The sequence below is a fragment of the Phocoena phocoena genome, chromosome 12 (genome assembly GCF_963924675.1).
Source record: "Phocoena phocoena chromosome 12, mPhoPho1.1, whole genome shotgun sequence".
Classification (NCBI taxonomy): Eukaryota; Metazoa; Chordata; class Mammalia; order Artiodactyla; family Phocoenidae; genus Phocoena; species Phocoena phocoena.
Window position 1 is genome coordinate 5019527 of NC_089230.1, and position 17121 is coordinate 5036647.

Sequence of the window (17121 nt, forward strand, 5' to 3'; positions counted from 1 at the left end):
TATATTTTCCTGTTTATTTAATTCTGTATCCGTATGAGACAATGGGTGTTCACTAAACTTATTGTGATAATCATTTCATGATGTAAGTCAAATCATTATGTGTACACCTTACAGTGCTGTATGTCAATTATATCTCAACAAAACTGAAAGAAGAAGAAAAGGACAGGAAAAAAGAGAGTGAGCTCTAGCTGCAACTAGGAGGGAGTACCAGTGGATCTAGCCCAATAGTGAAAACAGAAAAGGTAAGAGTCATGTGCTATTAAGAGGCAGAAGCCGAACTTGATGAGGAAGTATGTGGAAAGGAGTGGGGGCCTGGGGGAAAGCAGAGGTGGAATGAAGGACATATGACTTCCAGGCAACTAATGTCATCCACACAGAGAACACAATGTAGCAATCACTGTATGAGGAAGACAGGGATGGATGTGATTTTACTTTTGGAAATGTTATGTTTGAGATGCCTATATGTCATCCATGGGGAGGTGCTGAAAAGACTGGTGATCTGGAGTTCAAGATTAAAAGCGTAATAAAAAATGATCACTATGGCAGTGGTCCTCGGAGGTATGGTTACTGATGAGACTGCCCAAGAAAAACAAATTAGAGAGATCACTCTGGGAAGTATCCACCTTTAGTGAGAGCACGACATTTCTGAAGAACAAGTATCAAGTGATCAAATAAGTAATTGGGAAACTCATTAGTTTTGTCCCATTCTCATTTATATTACTAAATCTAAATCTTTCTGTGTATTGAAGTCTTGGTTTCTAGCCTGGTAAACAGCAGTTTCTCAGTAGAAGTTTGTGAACTGAACTGCTTCTGACAGTCACTAAGTGCGTCTTTTAATTTCTACACGTATGTTATAATTCCACAGGTGCTACACTCAGTAATCAAGGTATTTTATTTAAACAGAGCATATCGCCACCATTCACAGAATTCATAAAATAATACCACAAAGTAAGCGAATTCATGAATCTGCTAACTTGCTCGGAGATATTATATTCTACAAAGAAGTTTAGCAAAAATACTGATGCCATGACAGTTTAATGGAATAACTTTAAAAACAAATCAATTTATATTTAATTTATACATTAAGGATTATTTTTTCTCCACAAAGGCATTAAAGGTTAAGAGAATAAAAAACAAAAGACATCTACTTACATAATCCTGCAATATAGGCTTCAGAGTAATTCCCATAAAGGAGAAGTCTTATTATTAATTAATTAATAATAATAAGTATCACTTTTGAAATTAAATGTTCAAAATTCAGCTGTCAAAAATACAGAAGAAAATTCAAGCCATGAGATGAGCTACCAAATAAGTTTACCTGAGACAGTCTTAATACTAAAATGCTCATGTGACTCATTCATATAGTGCTAAAATCTCACAGTGGTAGTTAATCTGAATTCTACTTATAAATGCAACACTAAAACATTTGAAATGTCAAGAAAAATTGAGCATAAGGGTCAAAAAATAAGAGCAAGTTAAATAAAATATGGGGCATTTGGTTTTCTTAACTTTTTTTGTCAATCCAATTTCAAAGTACATTAATACAAAGTGAATGGATTACAAATGTTTCACCTAAATAGAAGGAACATGATGCTACTTACCAACCATCAGAAGGGCATGCAAACAAATTAAAGGGTTGCATGAAAATAATTGAACTGAAGAAGATACACTGAGAAATCACCCACCTATTTTCTTCTATTAAATAACTTGAATCTTTAATAAAAATATTTATATTTTAAATTAATTTTAGATTTGTGTAGAATACCATACACTTAATAGGGAAATAGAGAAAAAAAGAAACTGCATTATCCCAGCCAGTGAGCAGCATATTTAATCATGGAAGAGAAACACTAATATTTAAGAACAAACAGGTACAAGCAAGTATAAAATGTTATATAACAAATTCAACATGCAAATTCTGAGGGATGCATGGAATACAAGATTAAAATGGAAGAACTTCCTATATAAACTGCAAAAATATTTCTTCAGAAATAAACATACGTTGCCCTATTATTCTAAGCCCAGATGCCCTGTTTTATGTTTGCAACACCTCACATTCCGAGTTGTAAGCCATCTACACTGCCGACCGCCACAAAATACTGTATTTAGAAAAGCTACCCCTCAATGAATCCTTATACGAACAAAAAGGAAGATGTTTCTCAAAGTCTTTATTTATGAGAACTTGTAGATAAGACATATTTTATTATTATCACCAAGAAACTTCATTAAACTGAAGCCTCAAGTTTGGGGAAAAGCCTCTCTGATCGTTTTAAAAAGCCTGACCCACCTCCAGACAACATTATGGCTGAACGGTAGTAAAGAGAGCTCATAGAGCTGCTCAGTGATTCACAAAATTTTGGTTTGATAGTGATTGAAGTCTTAAAGTCTACACTTTGTCACACTTTCTTAATTTAACCTGTCTGTATGGGTTGCTATCTATCCAAAGATACAGCGCTTTTAGTTATTTGTGAAAATTCTAGTTGGAACATGTTCCTGTGACTGGCCTAATGCAGAATAAATGACACAGCTGCAATTCTGGTGAGGTATACAAAGAAACTGATGTAAAATTGAATTAAATTGTCCCACTCTGGAAGAAAAAATTAATCAGCACATTTCAATTTCTGCAAATACTTTTCTCTCTCATCATGTTTATCAAGCAGTACACACCCACTCCCATCAGAGTACCTTACACTTAAGCATATAACATGCTAACGCCATTTTGATTCCAGGAGTTCTGGACTTCTATGATGGTCTTTGTATTCTAAATTTAAATGTAATTTTTATAAAGTCTTCCCTGTCACTGGGTCTAGTTTTATTGATTTATTAAGGTTCAACAATAATCTTAGAAATACAGAATTTGAATCAGACTACTACTTTGATAACTATACCTTAAGTAGTAATACATAAAAATTTATTTATTGTACTTAAAAAATATTTATTTTATACTTTCTCATCGGAATTGAACAACCATTCTGCATTCCTGCATCTCCTTGTGAAACATTTTTGAAAAATTCATCTACATTTACAGGCTACTAAGGTTAGCAACAACCAATTTTTCACTTTCCTTACAAAACTTTAATCTAGGGACTTGAAAATGTTAACAGACTTCCCCCCAAAGAACTTATTCATTACGTGAGAATATTTTACAGTCTCAAAAATTTTAATACTTAAATTTCACTAAGTGCTTTTTCTGGAGGGTGGATATAAACCACCAATGCAAGAACTATTATTATTACTGATATCTTGAGGAAGCATAAGTGATGTTCATCACCGGAGGCATTTACGGCAGCATTTTCTCACTAAAAAGTCATTCCACTAAAAACCCAGTTCTTCTGAGAGACAGGGAAAGCCAAAGCTCTGTCTGCCAAGTATTTACATGCAACCTGAATAATCCAGTTTACGAGTATAAGTACCTTACTTGTTTTCCAAAAAGCTTTAAATGTTCACCTCTGTGAGACAAATGTGACAAGTGTAAGATATATATTATGTGCACTAAGCAAAATTAATCCTAGGTTAATGTTTATTAAAACAAAACAATCACTTTAATAGCATTATTTGAAGATACACTTAATTTAGGAAGGCAAATTTATGTCTAGAGTTGTCACTTTTTTTCCTCCAGAGATCTGGAAGAATATATCTTTTCTTAAATGTGCTTACTGTACTATATTTAGTGAAAAGACAAGCCATAGTAATCGGATCATCTGCATGGAAGCATGGATCAGCTTATTCACATGAAGAATTTAAGAAGCTATCGGCCTTCTATACAGTCCTGCCTATATGAGAGGAAGCAAGGACTGGCTGCTTTCAAACCTGTAATTTATGAGTTTATTCAAACCCGCCAAACTGCTTTACGTAAACGCCTCTCACATTTAAAAATTCCCATGGCAACTCATTTAGTTTGGCAGACAGGAAGACCCAAATTCAATCCTTTTATCCTGCAGCTAAACCATTACAATGGTAATTCTGCTCTGACACTCTGAAGAGACTGCTAATTACTGTACTCTGGGTCCCTAGACAGTTCTCCCATCCAGATTAAAATAGTTGTGCAAGGCAGAAAATGGTAGCAACACCCTCTTTACGTAAGAGAGATGCTCTCTCACGTTACAGCTCTATCAAGGGGCAAGTGCATTACAGCTAGATGTCTTTTAATGTACCTTTTAATACCTTACCTTCTTTCCCAATAACATGAAAAGGAGGGAAATCATACCACAGATTTCAATTACTGATCCCTTGGTCAAGAACTAAATGCAGGGCCATCAGTTCATTAACAATCCAGTTTAAAACTTGAACTCCAAGATGAGACTACACTATCTCCAGAGTCATTACCTCTCTTCCTATCTTACTCTTTAATTCTTTTCATTTATTTTCTGGTGATAATTAATACACAGTTACCTATGAGTCAAATGGTGATAGCACTAGAAGAAACAAATCTCTGGGAAACATGAAAAGCAAACTTAATAAAAAATTATTTTGTGAAGGACCCTTCACTTTTCACTACTCTCCCAAATAATGATGACATTGACAACTATAGTTTTTTTTAAAAAGTGAATTTAAGTTACTTTTTTTAAATAATCTTTTTCAAATTTCATAATATTCTTGAAATAACTGGCAACAACTTTAAATTTCAAAATCCTCAGCTGGAAATTCCTCAGAATCTACTAGATCAATTACTTAGGTTAATATTACTGAGCTCTATGTTTATAAATGCTTTCATAAAGAGATCAGCTATATATTCAAAACCAACTCATGTTCAACTCCTCAAATACCTATAAACAAACTTAAAGAGGCAAAAAAAAAAAAAAAAAAAAGACACACTTATACCCCCCATAAAGTAAGAAAGTGAAACAAACACTTTATGAATTGTCTGGGACTAGTGGCATCTTGTGTACCAAAGCTGGTCTTAAATTATGAGACAGTGTAAACTTCAACTGCCTGAAATCATTTAATTTCTCTAATACAGGCTATGGTGACTCATTTCGTCTTTTCAGTTTAGTATTCCATCTCCCCAACAGAAATCTTTTACCCCCATTCTTATCGAAAGAAAGGAAAAATTATAGTGAGAAAGAAGACATTTGAGCAGGTATCCCTCACTTCTACTTTCCCAGTCTTTATATCAGTAATATTCCCCAACTTCCACTGTTCTAGTGTTTTGTTTGTTTTTGCGGTACGCGGGCCTCTCCCTGCTGTGGCCTCTCCCGTTGCGCAGCACAGGTTCCGGACCCGCAGGCTCAGCGGCCATGGCTCACGGGTCCAGCCGCTCCACGGCATGTGGGATCTTCCCCGACCGGGGCACGAACCCGTGTCCCCTGCATCAGCAGGTGGACTCTTAACCACTGAGCCACCAGGGAAGCCCCTGTTCTAGTGTTTTTTATGTCCCTTCAGAGAAGATTAGTAAAGATCATAGGATATGCATCTATGTGTCTTAGCTAATGATGAAACAGCATTCTTTTCCAACGAAACAGAATGAGAATTAATTGAAAGAGGGATGGCACCTGATACCAGAGACGGTAGATGTACTCCCACAGTGAGTGAGTGAGGGGGGGTGGGGGGACAGAGATACTTGTATACACGTTATTTTTTTTAAGTAACATTAAGTGGTTTACAATTTTCTTATTTATTACGCCGCTGTAAGCAAAAAGGTATATTGGTGAGATCATGGACTAGCAATTAGGGCGCCTTTTGCAGTTAGGGACAGAATCACTTTCTTTTGGCATGGTGCCTCCTGTGACCAGGAATGAGCTTGTAACTGGCATGGCCAATGATGTAGCTAAGGTAATCAATCCATACAACATAAAGAAAAAGAGAAGAAATGAGGGAACATGTGTCTTGCACTTTCACATAACTAAAATAATAATTTTTACCTTTACAAAGTCCTTCTAAGACAAGTAAGCAACAATAACCCAATTCTACATATAAGGAAATAAAAGTTCTGAGTTTAAGTGACAGTCCCTGACCATGCATGATTTGTGCAATCCTACTGCATTTGTTACCACTCTAATGACCTGAAATGCACAACTCTCCACCTCTAAAATGCATATACACTAATCCCCTCTGTCTCTAGGAACTTTGTACCTTGAAGTTCCAGCTCAAGTCTCACCCACCTATGTGAAATCTTCTCCCCTAAATACCCCAAGTCCACTGTGACATCTTCCTGTAAACCTCTATAACATCTTCTTGAACACTGATTGCCACCTATATACTGCTTGTTACTATCACTCTAGAAAATGTGTTGCATTAAATAATTGGCATTTGGGGGGGGAGGAGGAGACAAAGACTTCAAAATTAAAACAAGGGGAAAGTTGCCATTACATAAAATAAAGAGTGAAATCTTTTAATGATGCCAAACTGTTCATATAGGTTGTGTAAGCTATACATACATACATGTACACATGTGCACACATCAAATTAGTCTGCCATTTCAGTGCCTTCAAGGAGAACACGCTAGTATGCATAAATATTATTAAAATGAATGAATGGAGATCTTTACACATCTCTTTTAGTAATTAACAAAAATAGGGGGAAAATGGATAAGGACAGAAGAACTGAACATTTTCAACCACCTTCACCTAAATGACATTTATAAAACACATATCCAACTACTGCAGAATACATGTGCTTTTAAGTGTAAAAGGGATATTCACCAAAACAGACAATGTGATGCAATATAAAAAGTCCTAATTAGATGCAAAGAGAGTGAAATCTTATAGAAAACATTTTCTGAGAAGAACAGAATTAAGTTATAAATCAGTCACAATAAGATAAATTTAAAAGTCCCAAATATTTGGAAACATCTGGAAATAACCCATAGGTCAAAGAAGAAATCATGAGAAAAATTAGAAAATACTGTGAAGTGAATAGTAATAAAAATACAGCATAATATTATATTTGAGATGCCGGTAAAGCATTATTCAGAGAGAAAATTTTTAGTATAAACAAAAGGTCTCAGAAGTATAAAAGAAAGGTCTCAAGTCACTAATCTTCCACCTTTAAGAAGCTGCGAAAATAAGGTTAAACCCTAATAAAGTAGAAAGAATATATAAAAGCAGAAATCAATGAAACAGAAAAGGAATAAATAGAGAAAAATCAACAAAACCAAAAACTGGTATGTAGCAGTAAAAGATGATTAAAATTAATAAAGCTCTAGAGCTGGACTGATCAAAAAAAAAGGAAGTCACAAATTACTAACATAATGAATGAAAGCAAGGACACTACTACAGATCCTACATACCTTAAAAAGATAAAAAAGGAATATTATGATCAACTTCATGATAAAAAGTTTAACTTAGATGACAAAGACAAATTCCTTGAAAAATACAAAAAAAAGAAAAAAAAATTTCAGTTCTATATTTATGAATGAAATGGGATTTGTAATTAAAAGCCTTCCCACAAAACCACAAGACAAAGGCAAGCCACAGATTAGAATATTTGTCCAATAATGGATGTATTCCCAATATATATAAAGAACTGTTTTAATAGTAAAAAAAAAAAAAGACAATAAAGCATGATAGAAAGATTTAAAGATACTTCATCAAAGAAGATATATGATTTCTCAAGCAGCACATGAAAAGATGCTCCACATCACTTGTATTCAGAGAAATAAAAATTAAAACTTCAACAGGTGAAAGGATAAGCAAACTGTGGCTTATGTATTCAAATGGAATACTAATTATCAATAAAAAGGAACAACCCACTGACACATATAACAGCATGGAGGAACCTCAGAAAAGCCACGCCACATGAAAGACAGGCACAAAAAATGAAATCTAGAAAAGGCAAACTCATCTAAAATAGGTAAATTCATAAAACCAGAGAGTAGAATGGTAGTTGTCAGGTGCTGGGGGAAGGGAGGGGCGGTAGGGGAAATGGGGTGATGTCCATAAAAGGGTACAAACTCTCAGTTATGAGATGAGTAAGTTCTGGGGGTCAAAGGTACAGCGTGGTGGTTACAGTTAATAACACTGTACACTTGAAATTTACTAAGAGAGTAGATCATACAAATAAAAAAACAGTAACTATGTGGGATGATGAATGTGTTAATTAACTTGATTGTGATAATCATTTCACAATGTATAGATGTATATCAAATCATCACATTGTACACCTTCAAAAAAAAAGCACTTGTACATCCTAAATATAAACAATTTTTATTTGTCAATCTTATACCAATAAGGCTGGGGGGAAAAAATTAAGTTTTTAGATCATAATAGAAAAAAAGGCAAAACTAACCCCAGTCGTTGCCTGGGGGCGTGGGGGGGGTAGTTAATTGATAGCAAAGGGGTAAGAGAAAACTTTTTGGCATGATGGAAATCTTGACTGTGGAAGTGGCTGTATACAGTTGTCAAGGGCCAAACTGTACATTTCAAATGAATGAGTTTTTATTTTATGTGTAAAAAAAAAGGAAAAAATTCCTCAAGAAGCACCTCTTCTTCCTTGTCTTCAAATGACTATTCTTCAGCATTAAAAAGACAGCTCCTATGTATTTAAATCATGAGTTTCCAGATTATTTCTCAAACAGGTATCTCTATAACGCTAGATGTGAATACAATCTCAGAAAAAAATTTTTGATGGTCAATTAAATTTGGAAATGGTTTCTACCAGAGGTTCACAATACTTACTAGCATATTAAAGGCTTCCTTTACCCCAAATACCTATGAAAAGTATCTCATGAAATACAGTGAGGGAAATGTCATTGCCTAAATATTAAAGATCTTGCCGTAAATAATTTTCTGTACCCCTAGTGTTCTAAAATACAGCCAACCTGGAATAAGTATTTGTTAATCTTAACAGAATACTAGAATAGCTACACTTGGATAGCCAACAGGCATCTCAAATTTACTAGATCCAAAACTGAGTTCCAAGTAATCTCTTCAAAATCTGTTCCTAACATATCCTTCATCAAGGTAACAGCAATTATATCCTTCCAGTTGTTCAGGCTAAAAATCTTGGTGTCATCCTCGATGCCTTGCTTTCTAACATCCCACAGACAATCCATTAGCAAAACCTGCCAGTTTCACTGTAAAAATATACTCACAATCAGACCATGACTCACCCCTATGGCTACACTGGCCCAACCCATCATCACCTCTCGTCTGAATTTATGCAATGGTCCAGGAATTGGCAAACTTCTTGTGTAATAAGCCAGACAGTAAATGGCTTTTCTGGGCATATGGTCTCTGGCAGTTACTCAACTCACCACTGGAGCGCAGAAGCAGCCACAGACAACACGTAAATGAATAAGCATAAGCATGGCTGTGTTTCAATAAAACTTGTCAGACAATGCAATTTGAATTTCATATAATTTTCACATTTCATGATATATTCTTCTTCTCCAAATATTACTCTTCTGATTTTTTCCCCCAGCCACTAAAAAATGTAAAAACCATTCTTAGCTCATGGGCTATTCAAACACAGGTGGGAGGCTGGATTTGGCCCATGGGCCACAATTTGCAGACTCCTACAACAGCTTCCTTTCTTTCACCTTGTGTTCTTTATTCTGTTTTAAACAGAGCAGGCCAGAAATCCTTATAGAATATTAATCAGATTATGTCATTCATTTCCCTCTCCTTAAGCACTCCAATGGTTTCACCCATTCTAGACTAAAAGCTGAAGTCCTTAAAATGGTTAACAAGGGCCTGCACAATAACTAATCAATTGTCCTAATATGTACATGAGAATATTAAGACCAAATTAATTAAAAGCAGGTTTAGATACTCTGTTACAAAAGGCAAAAGAAATGGGAATTTATAGCATATTACAGTATCAGTGTAGCAAGAATAAAGGAAACAAAAACATCTGATGACAGAATTGGCAAATGAGTAAATTAATTTAATATACAAGCTCTCTGTACGGATCAAATCTATGTTAAAGTGATTTGAATATACAAAGATAAGAAGTCATAATTTCCCAAAATTCTGTATATTTGTAAGCACATTAGGTAAATGCTAAGCAAAGACTGTAAGAAGTTCAGCCAAGAAATTTAACAGCCCAGTTTATTTTGAAAGGCTCACAGGAAAAGTGTGAGAATTATGATGTGAATAAGAACAAGCATTAAAATGTCATCTGAAGAAAGTTTTCTAATTATAATAAACCAGTTCAACACACATGTCTAAAAGCCTAAGGTTTAGATATATAAAATTAGTAATTAAATAATCTACTAAAATATACCATTTGTCTAATTATGAAGTAATTTATCATAGGGTTATATTAAATTAGTAACTGCATCATAGAAGTTTAATTAAAGAAACAAAAATTTATAGAAAAGCACATAGCAGCACATTGCAATTCGGCCTAATAACAAAAATGATCAACATATCCTGTGTTAAATATTTAGCTAAAATTAGGAAATAGTCGATATTGTAAAACTCCATAAGAATCATAAAAGCTAGTTTTTCCACCCAATTAACTTTCAGAACAAAGCAGTTACATAAAACCAGAAATCACAAATGCAGAATCACAAATCCCTAATAATTCCAAGTAACACTAATTTCCTTACAGGGTTCACTTAAAATGAGAAGGCTATTACCGTATCAAATCTTGACATGATTGTTTCTTCCTATATAACCTTTGCTTAATGTTCTACCTATATACTCAGTAAAATTCTACCAGTTTGAGGATTTCCCCATAATCTTTTTAGGAGGAATAATGTTTTTTCACTCATTTCCTTATACTGCATTCTAGTACTTCAAAAGTCTTTCTCCCACTTATAAGCTAACTTGGAGAGAACCAATACTTATAATACATGTGAAATTTTACTTTATACTTGTATGAAGCCATCAAAAGTCCTAAAATTAATTATTTCATAAACATTTTCCTTCTCTGACTTTAAAATTTTTACAACTACCCATACTTTGTTTACAATTAAGAGCCATTTCTTCAGTATACAATAAGGAATTTCAGAGTAGATAACTCACTTGTTACCCCACTTCCAGAGGAGTGAAATGGCAAGTCACTGATAATCTTTATATGATTTATTTAAAGAAAAAAAAAAATCACTCGTACTAACTTATGAGAGAATGAACTGAATGGGTTAAGACTAAAAGTGAAAAGACAGGTTATTTTAACTGGGTTGGCAAGAATATATGTCTTCAAGAAATACTTTTGGAGATAGACTTATCATACGTCAGCAGCTGGTCTCTGCCAAGGATGACCTAAGTCCCCAAAGATGAGCAAAATCAGAGCACTGCTCAATAGCCCTTTTCTATCAGTGAGTATGATTTGATTTTCACAAAATGTTTCACTGTACTTATAAGAGTATATTGAAGATCTCAAGAATGTGAGGAGGTATGGTTCAGATTTATGGAAATGAGATTAAACAACTGATTAACTGTACCTACAATGAAAAGGATATTTTTAGTAGATACTTGATGGTAACAGATTTAGACTTGCCAGACTAGTTATACTATATGTAACTAAAGAAATGACTCTTCTCTAGTTATGCATGGTTTATTCTGTGATTTAAGAAACAAAAGAGATTAAAATAAACGGATTACTGAAATCAAAGAAACATCTGAAATAAAAATGGTATTATCGAGGGTAAACAAGTTTGTTAGGTAAAACATTAAGACTCTACAAATGAATGAAGTGTGATCATCTCAAAATCCCTATTACTTTTGCAGTGAAATTAGAAAATGCTAAGGTTTCTCTGAGTTCTTGTGCTTGCTGGAAAAATGGGGGGAAAAGAACTTACTTTGTAAGGTTGTTTTGAAACCCTACTTTGAATTTTGAAAGTTTGAACTCTAAACATTAAGTTATGTGTGGTGTTACGTAAACTGATGGAGACACATTCAAATCATCAAAATTATTAGAAAAATTAAAATTATGTCACAAGGAGCACAGGTACAACCTTAACCGAGATTTATTAGCCTTATCTCCAGATGTAAAATACAAAATGGAATATTTATTACATTTAATTATAAAATTTTAAATCAAGCACAAAGTCTACCAACTCTCCCCTCCACACCCCCAGGTCCCTTAAGCCAGGATTAGATCTTTTGCTATATAACATTAAACATAATAGGCACAAAAACATTAAACTACACACAACTCTCTTTCTACCTCTTTCCAAAAAAGAATTTATTCTACATGGATAGGTAAGAAACATTTATACTGAAATAATACAAAGGTAATCCCATACTTTAGCTATAAATTCATTCTGTAAATGATATGTAAACTGAATCAATATTCCCCACAGAAACAATATGAAACTAGGGATTGTGTACCTGTTCAAAATGTGATCGTGAAGATTTAGAATTTTTGTTACAAAAAGCTAATGTAAAAACTCATCTAATATAAATATTTTTAAGAACCATGAGAATTATTATATTCACATTTTTGTGATTAAAGATTAAAAAATCTAGTAACACCCAGGGTTTGAGACTGTGCTGAGAAACAGGTATTTTCAGATAACACTGGCAGGACTACAAATTGGTACAAATTTTCTGGAAGGCAACTTAGAAATTTTAATATGAGTAAAGTACTTAAATTTAAAATGCACTTTATATGGAGTGGAGGTTAAGATCACTGAAGATGAAGCAATAAAAGAACTGAGAGGCCAAGAGTACTGAAAAGATCATTTACTTAAATAATGAAATCTTAGGGGAAAAAATTTCAACTCCTTTTTCTGTTGTCCCATTCTTTCTTGAACTTGAGCTAATCAGGCTTTTAAATCCACCATCCAAAAATCTTTTTGGCAAGGTCACCAATGACTACTACTTGCTAAATCCAATGGTTAACTCCCCATTCTTATCTTAACTGAACAATCTTCAGCAACAAACTTCTCTTGGCTTCCAGGACTCCACACTCCTGGTTCTTCTCCAGCCTCAGTGACTCCTCTCCTTGGGGTCTTTTCTTATGTCATCCTCCAAAATTCCTTTTGGTGTCTTATCTACAATCCCTAAGTATGAACTTCAATAGTTTTTATTATCTTAGAAATATTAAGTGAGTTAAAAGTGTGAAAAGTGCTCAGAATGGTGCTTGGTACATTAGTAAAAGTTAGCTCTTATTTTTCTAAAAGAAAATCTTACCATATTATGGGAAAACTTCACTATGAAACATTAACCTTTCTGTGGTAAACAATGATATATGCCAGGAGAGTACGTGGAACCCACAGACAACTCAAATAATGTGCTCCCACTAACACAGCTCACCCAACATAAGTATTAATTTGTACAGACTTCTGTACACCCACTACTTGCTTTCAATGAGAAACTGATCCAAAAAAAGAGAGAAAGCTTTCATCACCCTACTTACTGATGACGTACCTACATTCCTACCCTATAATAGGTAATAATACTTCTGAAAAAACAGGCCACTAATTGAGTTTGCTCCCCTCACAACATTCCCTTCACAAAAAATAAACAGGGAACAGATTTTCCCATTTAAGGATTGGAGCAATGTCTATGTTTGTCTATTATTCTATAGTAAATGATTTGGAAATTATTACTTACTGCAGGTACCAGTAATTTCTTCACCTCCTCAACGGCTCTCTTCAGTTTGATCTCTGCTCTGTTTTGAGCATCTTCCACAGTGATCAGTACATGTAAATCTTCATTGAGATGCTCCCAATTAGGCTTGCCTCGATTTTGCTCCTCCTAAAAAATTTACAAAGCATACTATTACAAATTTTTCTTTTCAAAGAGAGAGCACATCTTTCATGATAATAACCTGTTGCAATTACTAAACTATGCTCGCATTGTTTTGCTATGACATTATAAACCTTTTAAATTCTTCTCTTGGCAAAAAGCCTGAGTGTGAGACTACTGGGTATTGATAGCTAATTCAACAAATATTTGTTGAGCACCTACTATGTACCAAAAGCATGGAGCCAGATACTAAGAGTATAAGAGTGAACAAGGCAATCACAACCCCTGCAGTGCTCTTATGTACCAAGAAACTTATGTATAGTGTCATCCTCAGGTTATCATGAAAAGCGTGTTATCATTCCTATATTTTACTTATGAGTAAATACAAGGTCACCGAGGCTAATTTAAGCAAGGCACCTGTCATGGTCAACTGACGAACACCTTGCCAATTCAGGAACTGAACCAATATTTTCATTCTAAAATTCATCAATTTTTCCATATCGTTACAACTACTTTTAATAACATTGGCTGAATTCAAGATTAGGAAAAGTATTTTGCCAACAGACACTACTGTGTAAGACAAATGCCATTTGTTTTAAGCATTTCAAGTAGTAATTATAGAACCATTTCATTATAAAAATAATCACAACAAGGAATAAATGTGAGAATAGTCTTAACTGTATTTCTAACAGACCTTACTTTGAAAACAGTGAACTGTACAGTTACTCTTTAACCATACCATCTTAAATACTAGTTTTAGTAGAGAACATCTACGTTTCATTTCCTTGGTATCTTCAAATGACTTAGTGAGCCCCAGGCTGAAAACACTGCCAAGCTATAGGGAGGTTTAGAAGTAGAGTTGGCCATACTTCCCTTTCACCTAAGATATAATAACTTCAGAACCATTTCTTGCTTTAAGCTTTAGAGATAATATACAAATATATTTATAAATATTTCATAAATATGAATTCTTTAAAAATTAAAAACAATAAAAATTTATAAATAAATATAAGAATGGTATAAATAAATGCATATGGTTCAGTGCCAGGTACCATACATAAACAATACCTGTTGCTGAACTTTCATCTTTAAAGATTACTGTTTACTGAATGGTGAGATTCCAATCAAAGAAAATAAAACTGGTATAAAAAAACAGCTTTCTACTACAACTCATATGTTTGCAGATGCCATGCTAGGAAAAAAATCTATGGAACTCAGCCAATAGGGATAGAAATAAGTTCTTAAAGTATACGCTTCTGCCTCTATTTTCTGTTAATATCATCAGTATGAAAATGCACCCAAATGTTGTGAGGGGAAACGAGAAACAAAACAAAGCACACCAACCTATGGTAGGCCATCTATGTGTTCCCAAGGAGTAAACTCAGAGATACCACAGTATGCTCACAGGGGTACCACGGGGGTACTTGAAATTTCAAGGGAAACAACAATAGTTGATGCCTGTCAGATACCATGCAAACTTCTAGCTCAAAATACTGGACTTTATCAATATTAGATCACGCTATATTCCTTGTGATGATGTCTTATCTTTCTGATGCTAGGTTTTCAGTGGTTGCTGTAATAAAAAGCCAAGTTCATGCAAAAATCAATGTGGAACAGAAAAACAGGGTGGTAGTGTCCAATCTGATTCCCAGGTTTGAGAATGTGAACAGTGCCCAAGGGAAAACAAATCCCATTAATAAATAATGTGGCTATTTATAAATAAAATAAAATTTTTTTCAGTTTAAGTTGTTTTGATAAACTAAGTTGTTTGGAAGTAACTATTTAATAATAAGAAGAAAAACTACGAAGTATTTCTTTTCACCTAGGGGACACCATGAAAAACTGACAGACCTGAGGATTCAATGAGTCAAGAAACTGGGAACGTCAGTCAGGGTTATCTGTGTGCCAAATATAAAATGTGTAGATGTACCTCTACTGTGGCAATAAAAACCAATTTTAAAATCCAGAGTTTAATTTTTATGTTGAAAACTGTTGACGATATTTTCTCACTAAAATTTGTATTTTATCAATTTTTTATAGATAAATTTTATAAAGTTCCTTGTGTGTGTGCGCGTGTGTATGTTTATATTTTAATGAACCTATAAGTGTCTCTACATCTGTACAAATAAGGGACATCTGCTTCAGGCCAAGATAAAGTAACACGAACAAGACTCTCTTACCTGAAACAACAAAAAAAAAACCAGGCAAAACAAAAGAAACATCAGTCCTCAAGTCTCTGGACCTCAGGCAATAGGACAGTGAGGCTGAGAGATGGGAAATCAATGAAGTAAGTAAGACCCATTACTGTCCCAGCTCCCTGGCCTGGGAATCTCTAGGCTGCAGGCCTGGGAACGGTGCCAGGCTGCCTCTCTGAGTTGAGACGACTAAGCTTAGCGTCTTGGGAGACCAAAGCAGCTAGAGCTCACCAAAAAGAATACTGGAAAGAGCTGCACAGAAAGAGAACTCTGGAGATCTGCACAAAGTTGACACAAGTATTCAACTGAACACTGATCAGCGCCTATGTGGGAAGAAATACCAGAGGCCAGAGAAACAACTAGCCAAAGGATTCAAGGTAAAAGTGCCAGGTTCTCACACAGAGCCAGATGGGAAAGACTTCATGATACACAGACACTGGGTAAAGTGCACAGAGGTCTTGCCGCAGTAGTGGAAAATAATTAGTCAGTAGTCCAAACACTGTTCCAAATACTGCCTAAATAAATCTTAAAAGCAAGATCTAAAAGGATCAAACTGTTTCCAATTTAACTGTGTCCCAGAACAAAGCCCAAGAATAACTACAGGAATATGTCCCCCCAACAAGGTAAAATTCACACTATCTGGCATCTAATCAGAAATTAACAGGCAGGGACTTCCCTGGCGGTCCAGTGGTTAAGACTTTGCCTTCCAATGCCCAGGGTGCAGGTTCAATCCCTGGTTGGGTAGCTAAGCTCCCACATGCCTAGGGGCCAAAATACCAAAACATAAAACAGAAACAATATTGTATCAAATTCAATAAGACTTTAAAAATGGTCCTCATCAAAAAAAAAAAAAAAAACTTAAAAAAAAATTAACAGGCAAAGGAGGAGAAAAATGAAACACATATAAGAAAAATCAATCAATCGAAATCAACCTAAAACTGACACAGATGTTATAATTAGTAGACAAAGACACTAAAAAGCATGTTTGTGGTATTATTAATGCACACAGATACTAATACAAGGACAACTGAGGAACATTTATAATCCAAAATATTTTAGAAAGGCCTAAGGGTGAAAATTAAAATCCTAAGTGACTTGCCACAGAAATTTTTATACATGGGGAAGACAAAAGTCAGAGGATTTAAAAAGGAACGGATATTATTTGCATGACAGGAACAAAGAATAAAGCTGCAGTATAATTTGAATTGTGCTTTATTGGAGGAATAAATTTTTGAGTTGTACAACACCTTGGTAAATGATACTCTTAATAAATTCATCAACTTAGGTGCCTGTTAAAAATACAAAAATAGAAGAAAATTATACCTACCCTAATGTTTGCTTCAAAA

The 17121-nt window shown here is 34.4% G+C and overlaps 1 protein-coding gene across 3 annotated transcripts in view; it reads right to left on the reverse strand.

The window, feature by feature from the left end:
- Positions 1 to 17121, reverse strand: part of QKI (QKI, KH domain containing RNA binding) — a 137681-nt gene that overhangs the window by 22659 nt on the left and 97901 nt on the right. For all 3 annotated transcript variants that reach the window (XM_065888478.1, XM_065888481.1, XM_065888479.1), the window contains exon 4: positions 13446 to 13589. In XM_065888478.1, coding sequence (XP_065744550.1) covers positions 13446 to 13589 — 144 coding nt within the window. The remainder of the gene's footprint in view (positions 1 to 13445; positions 13590 to 17121) is intronic.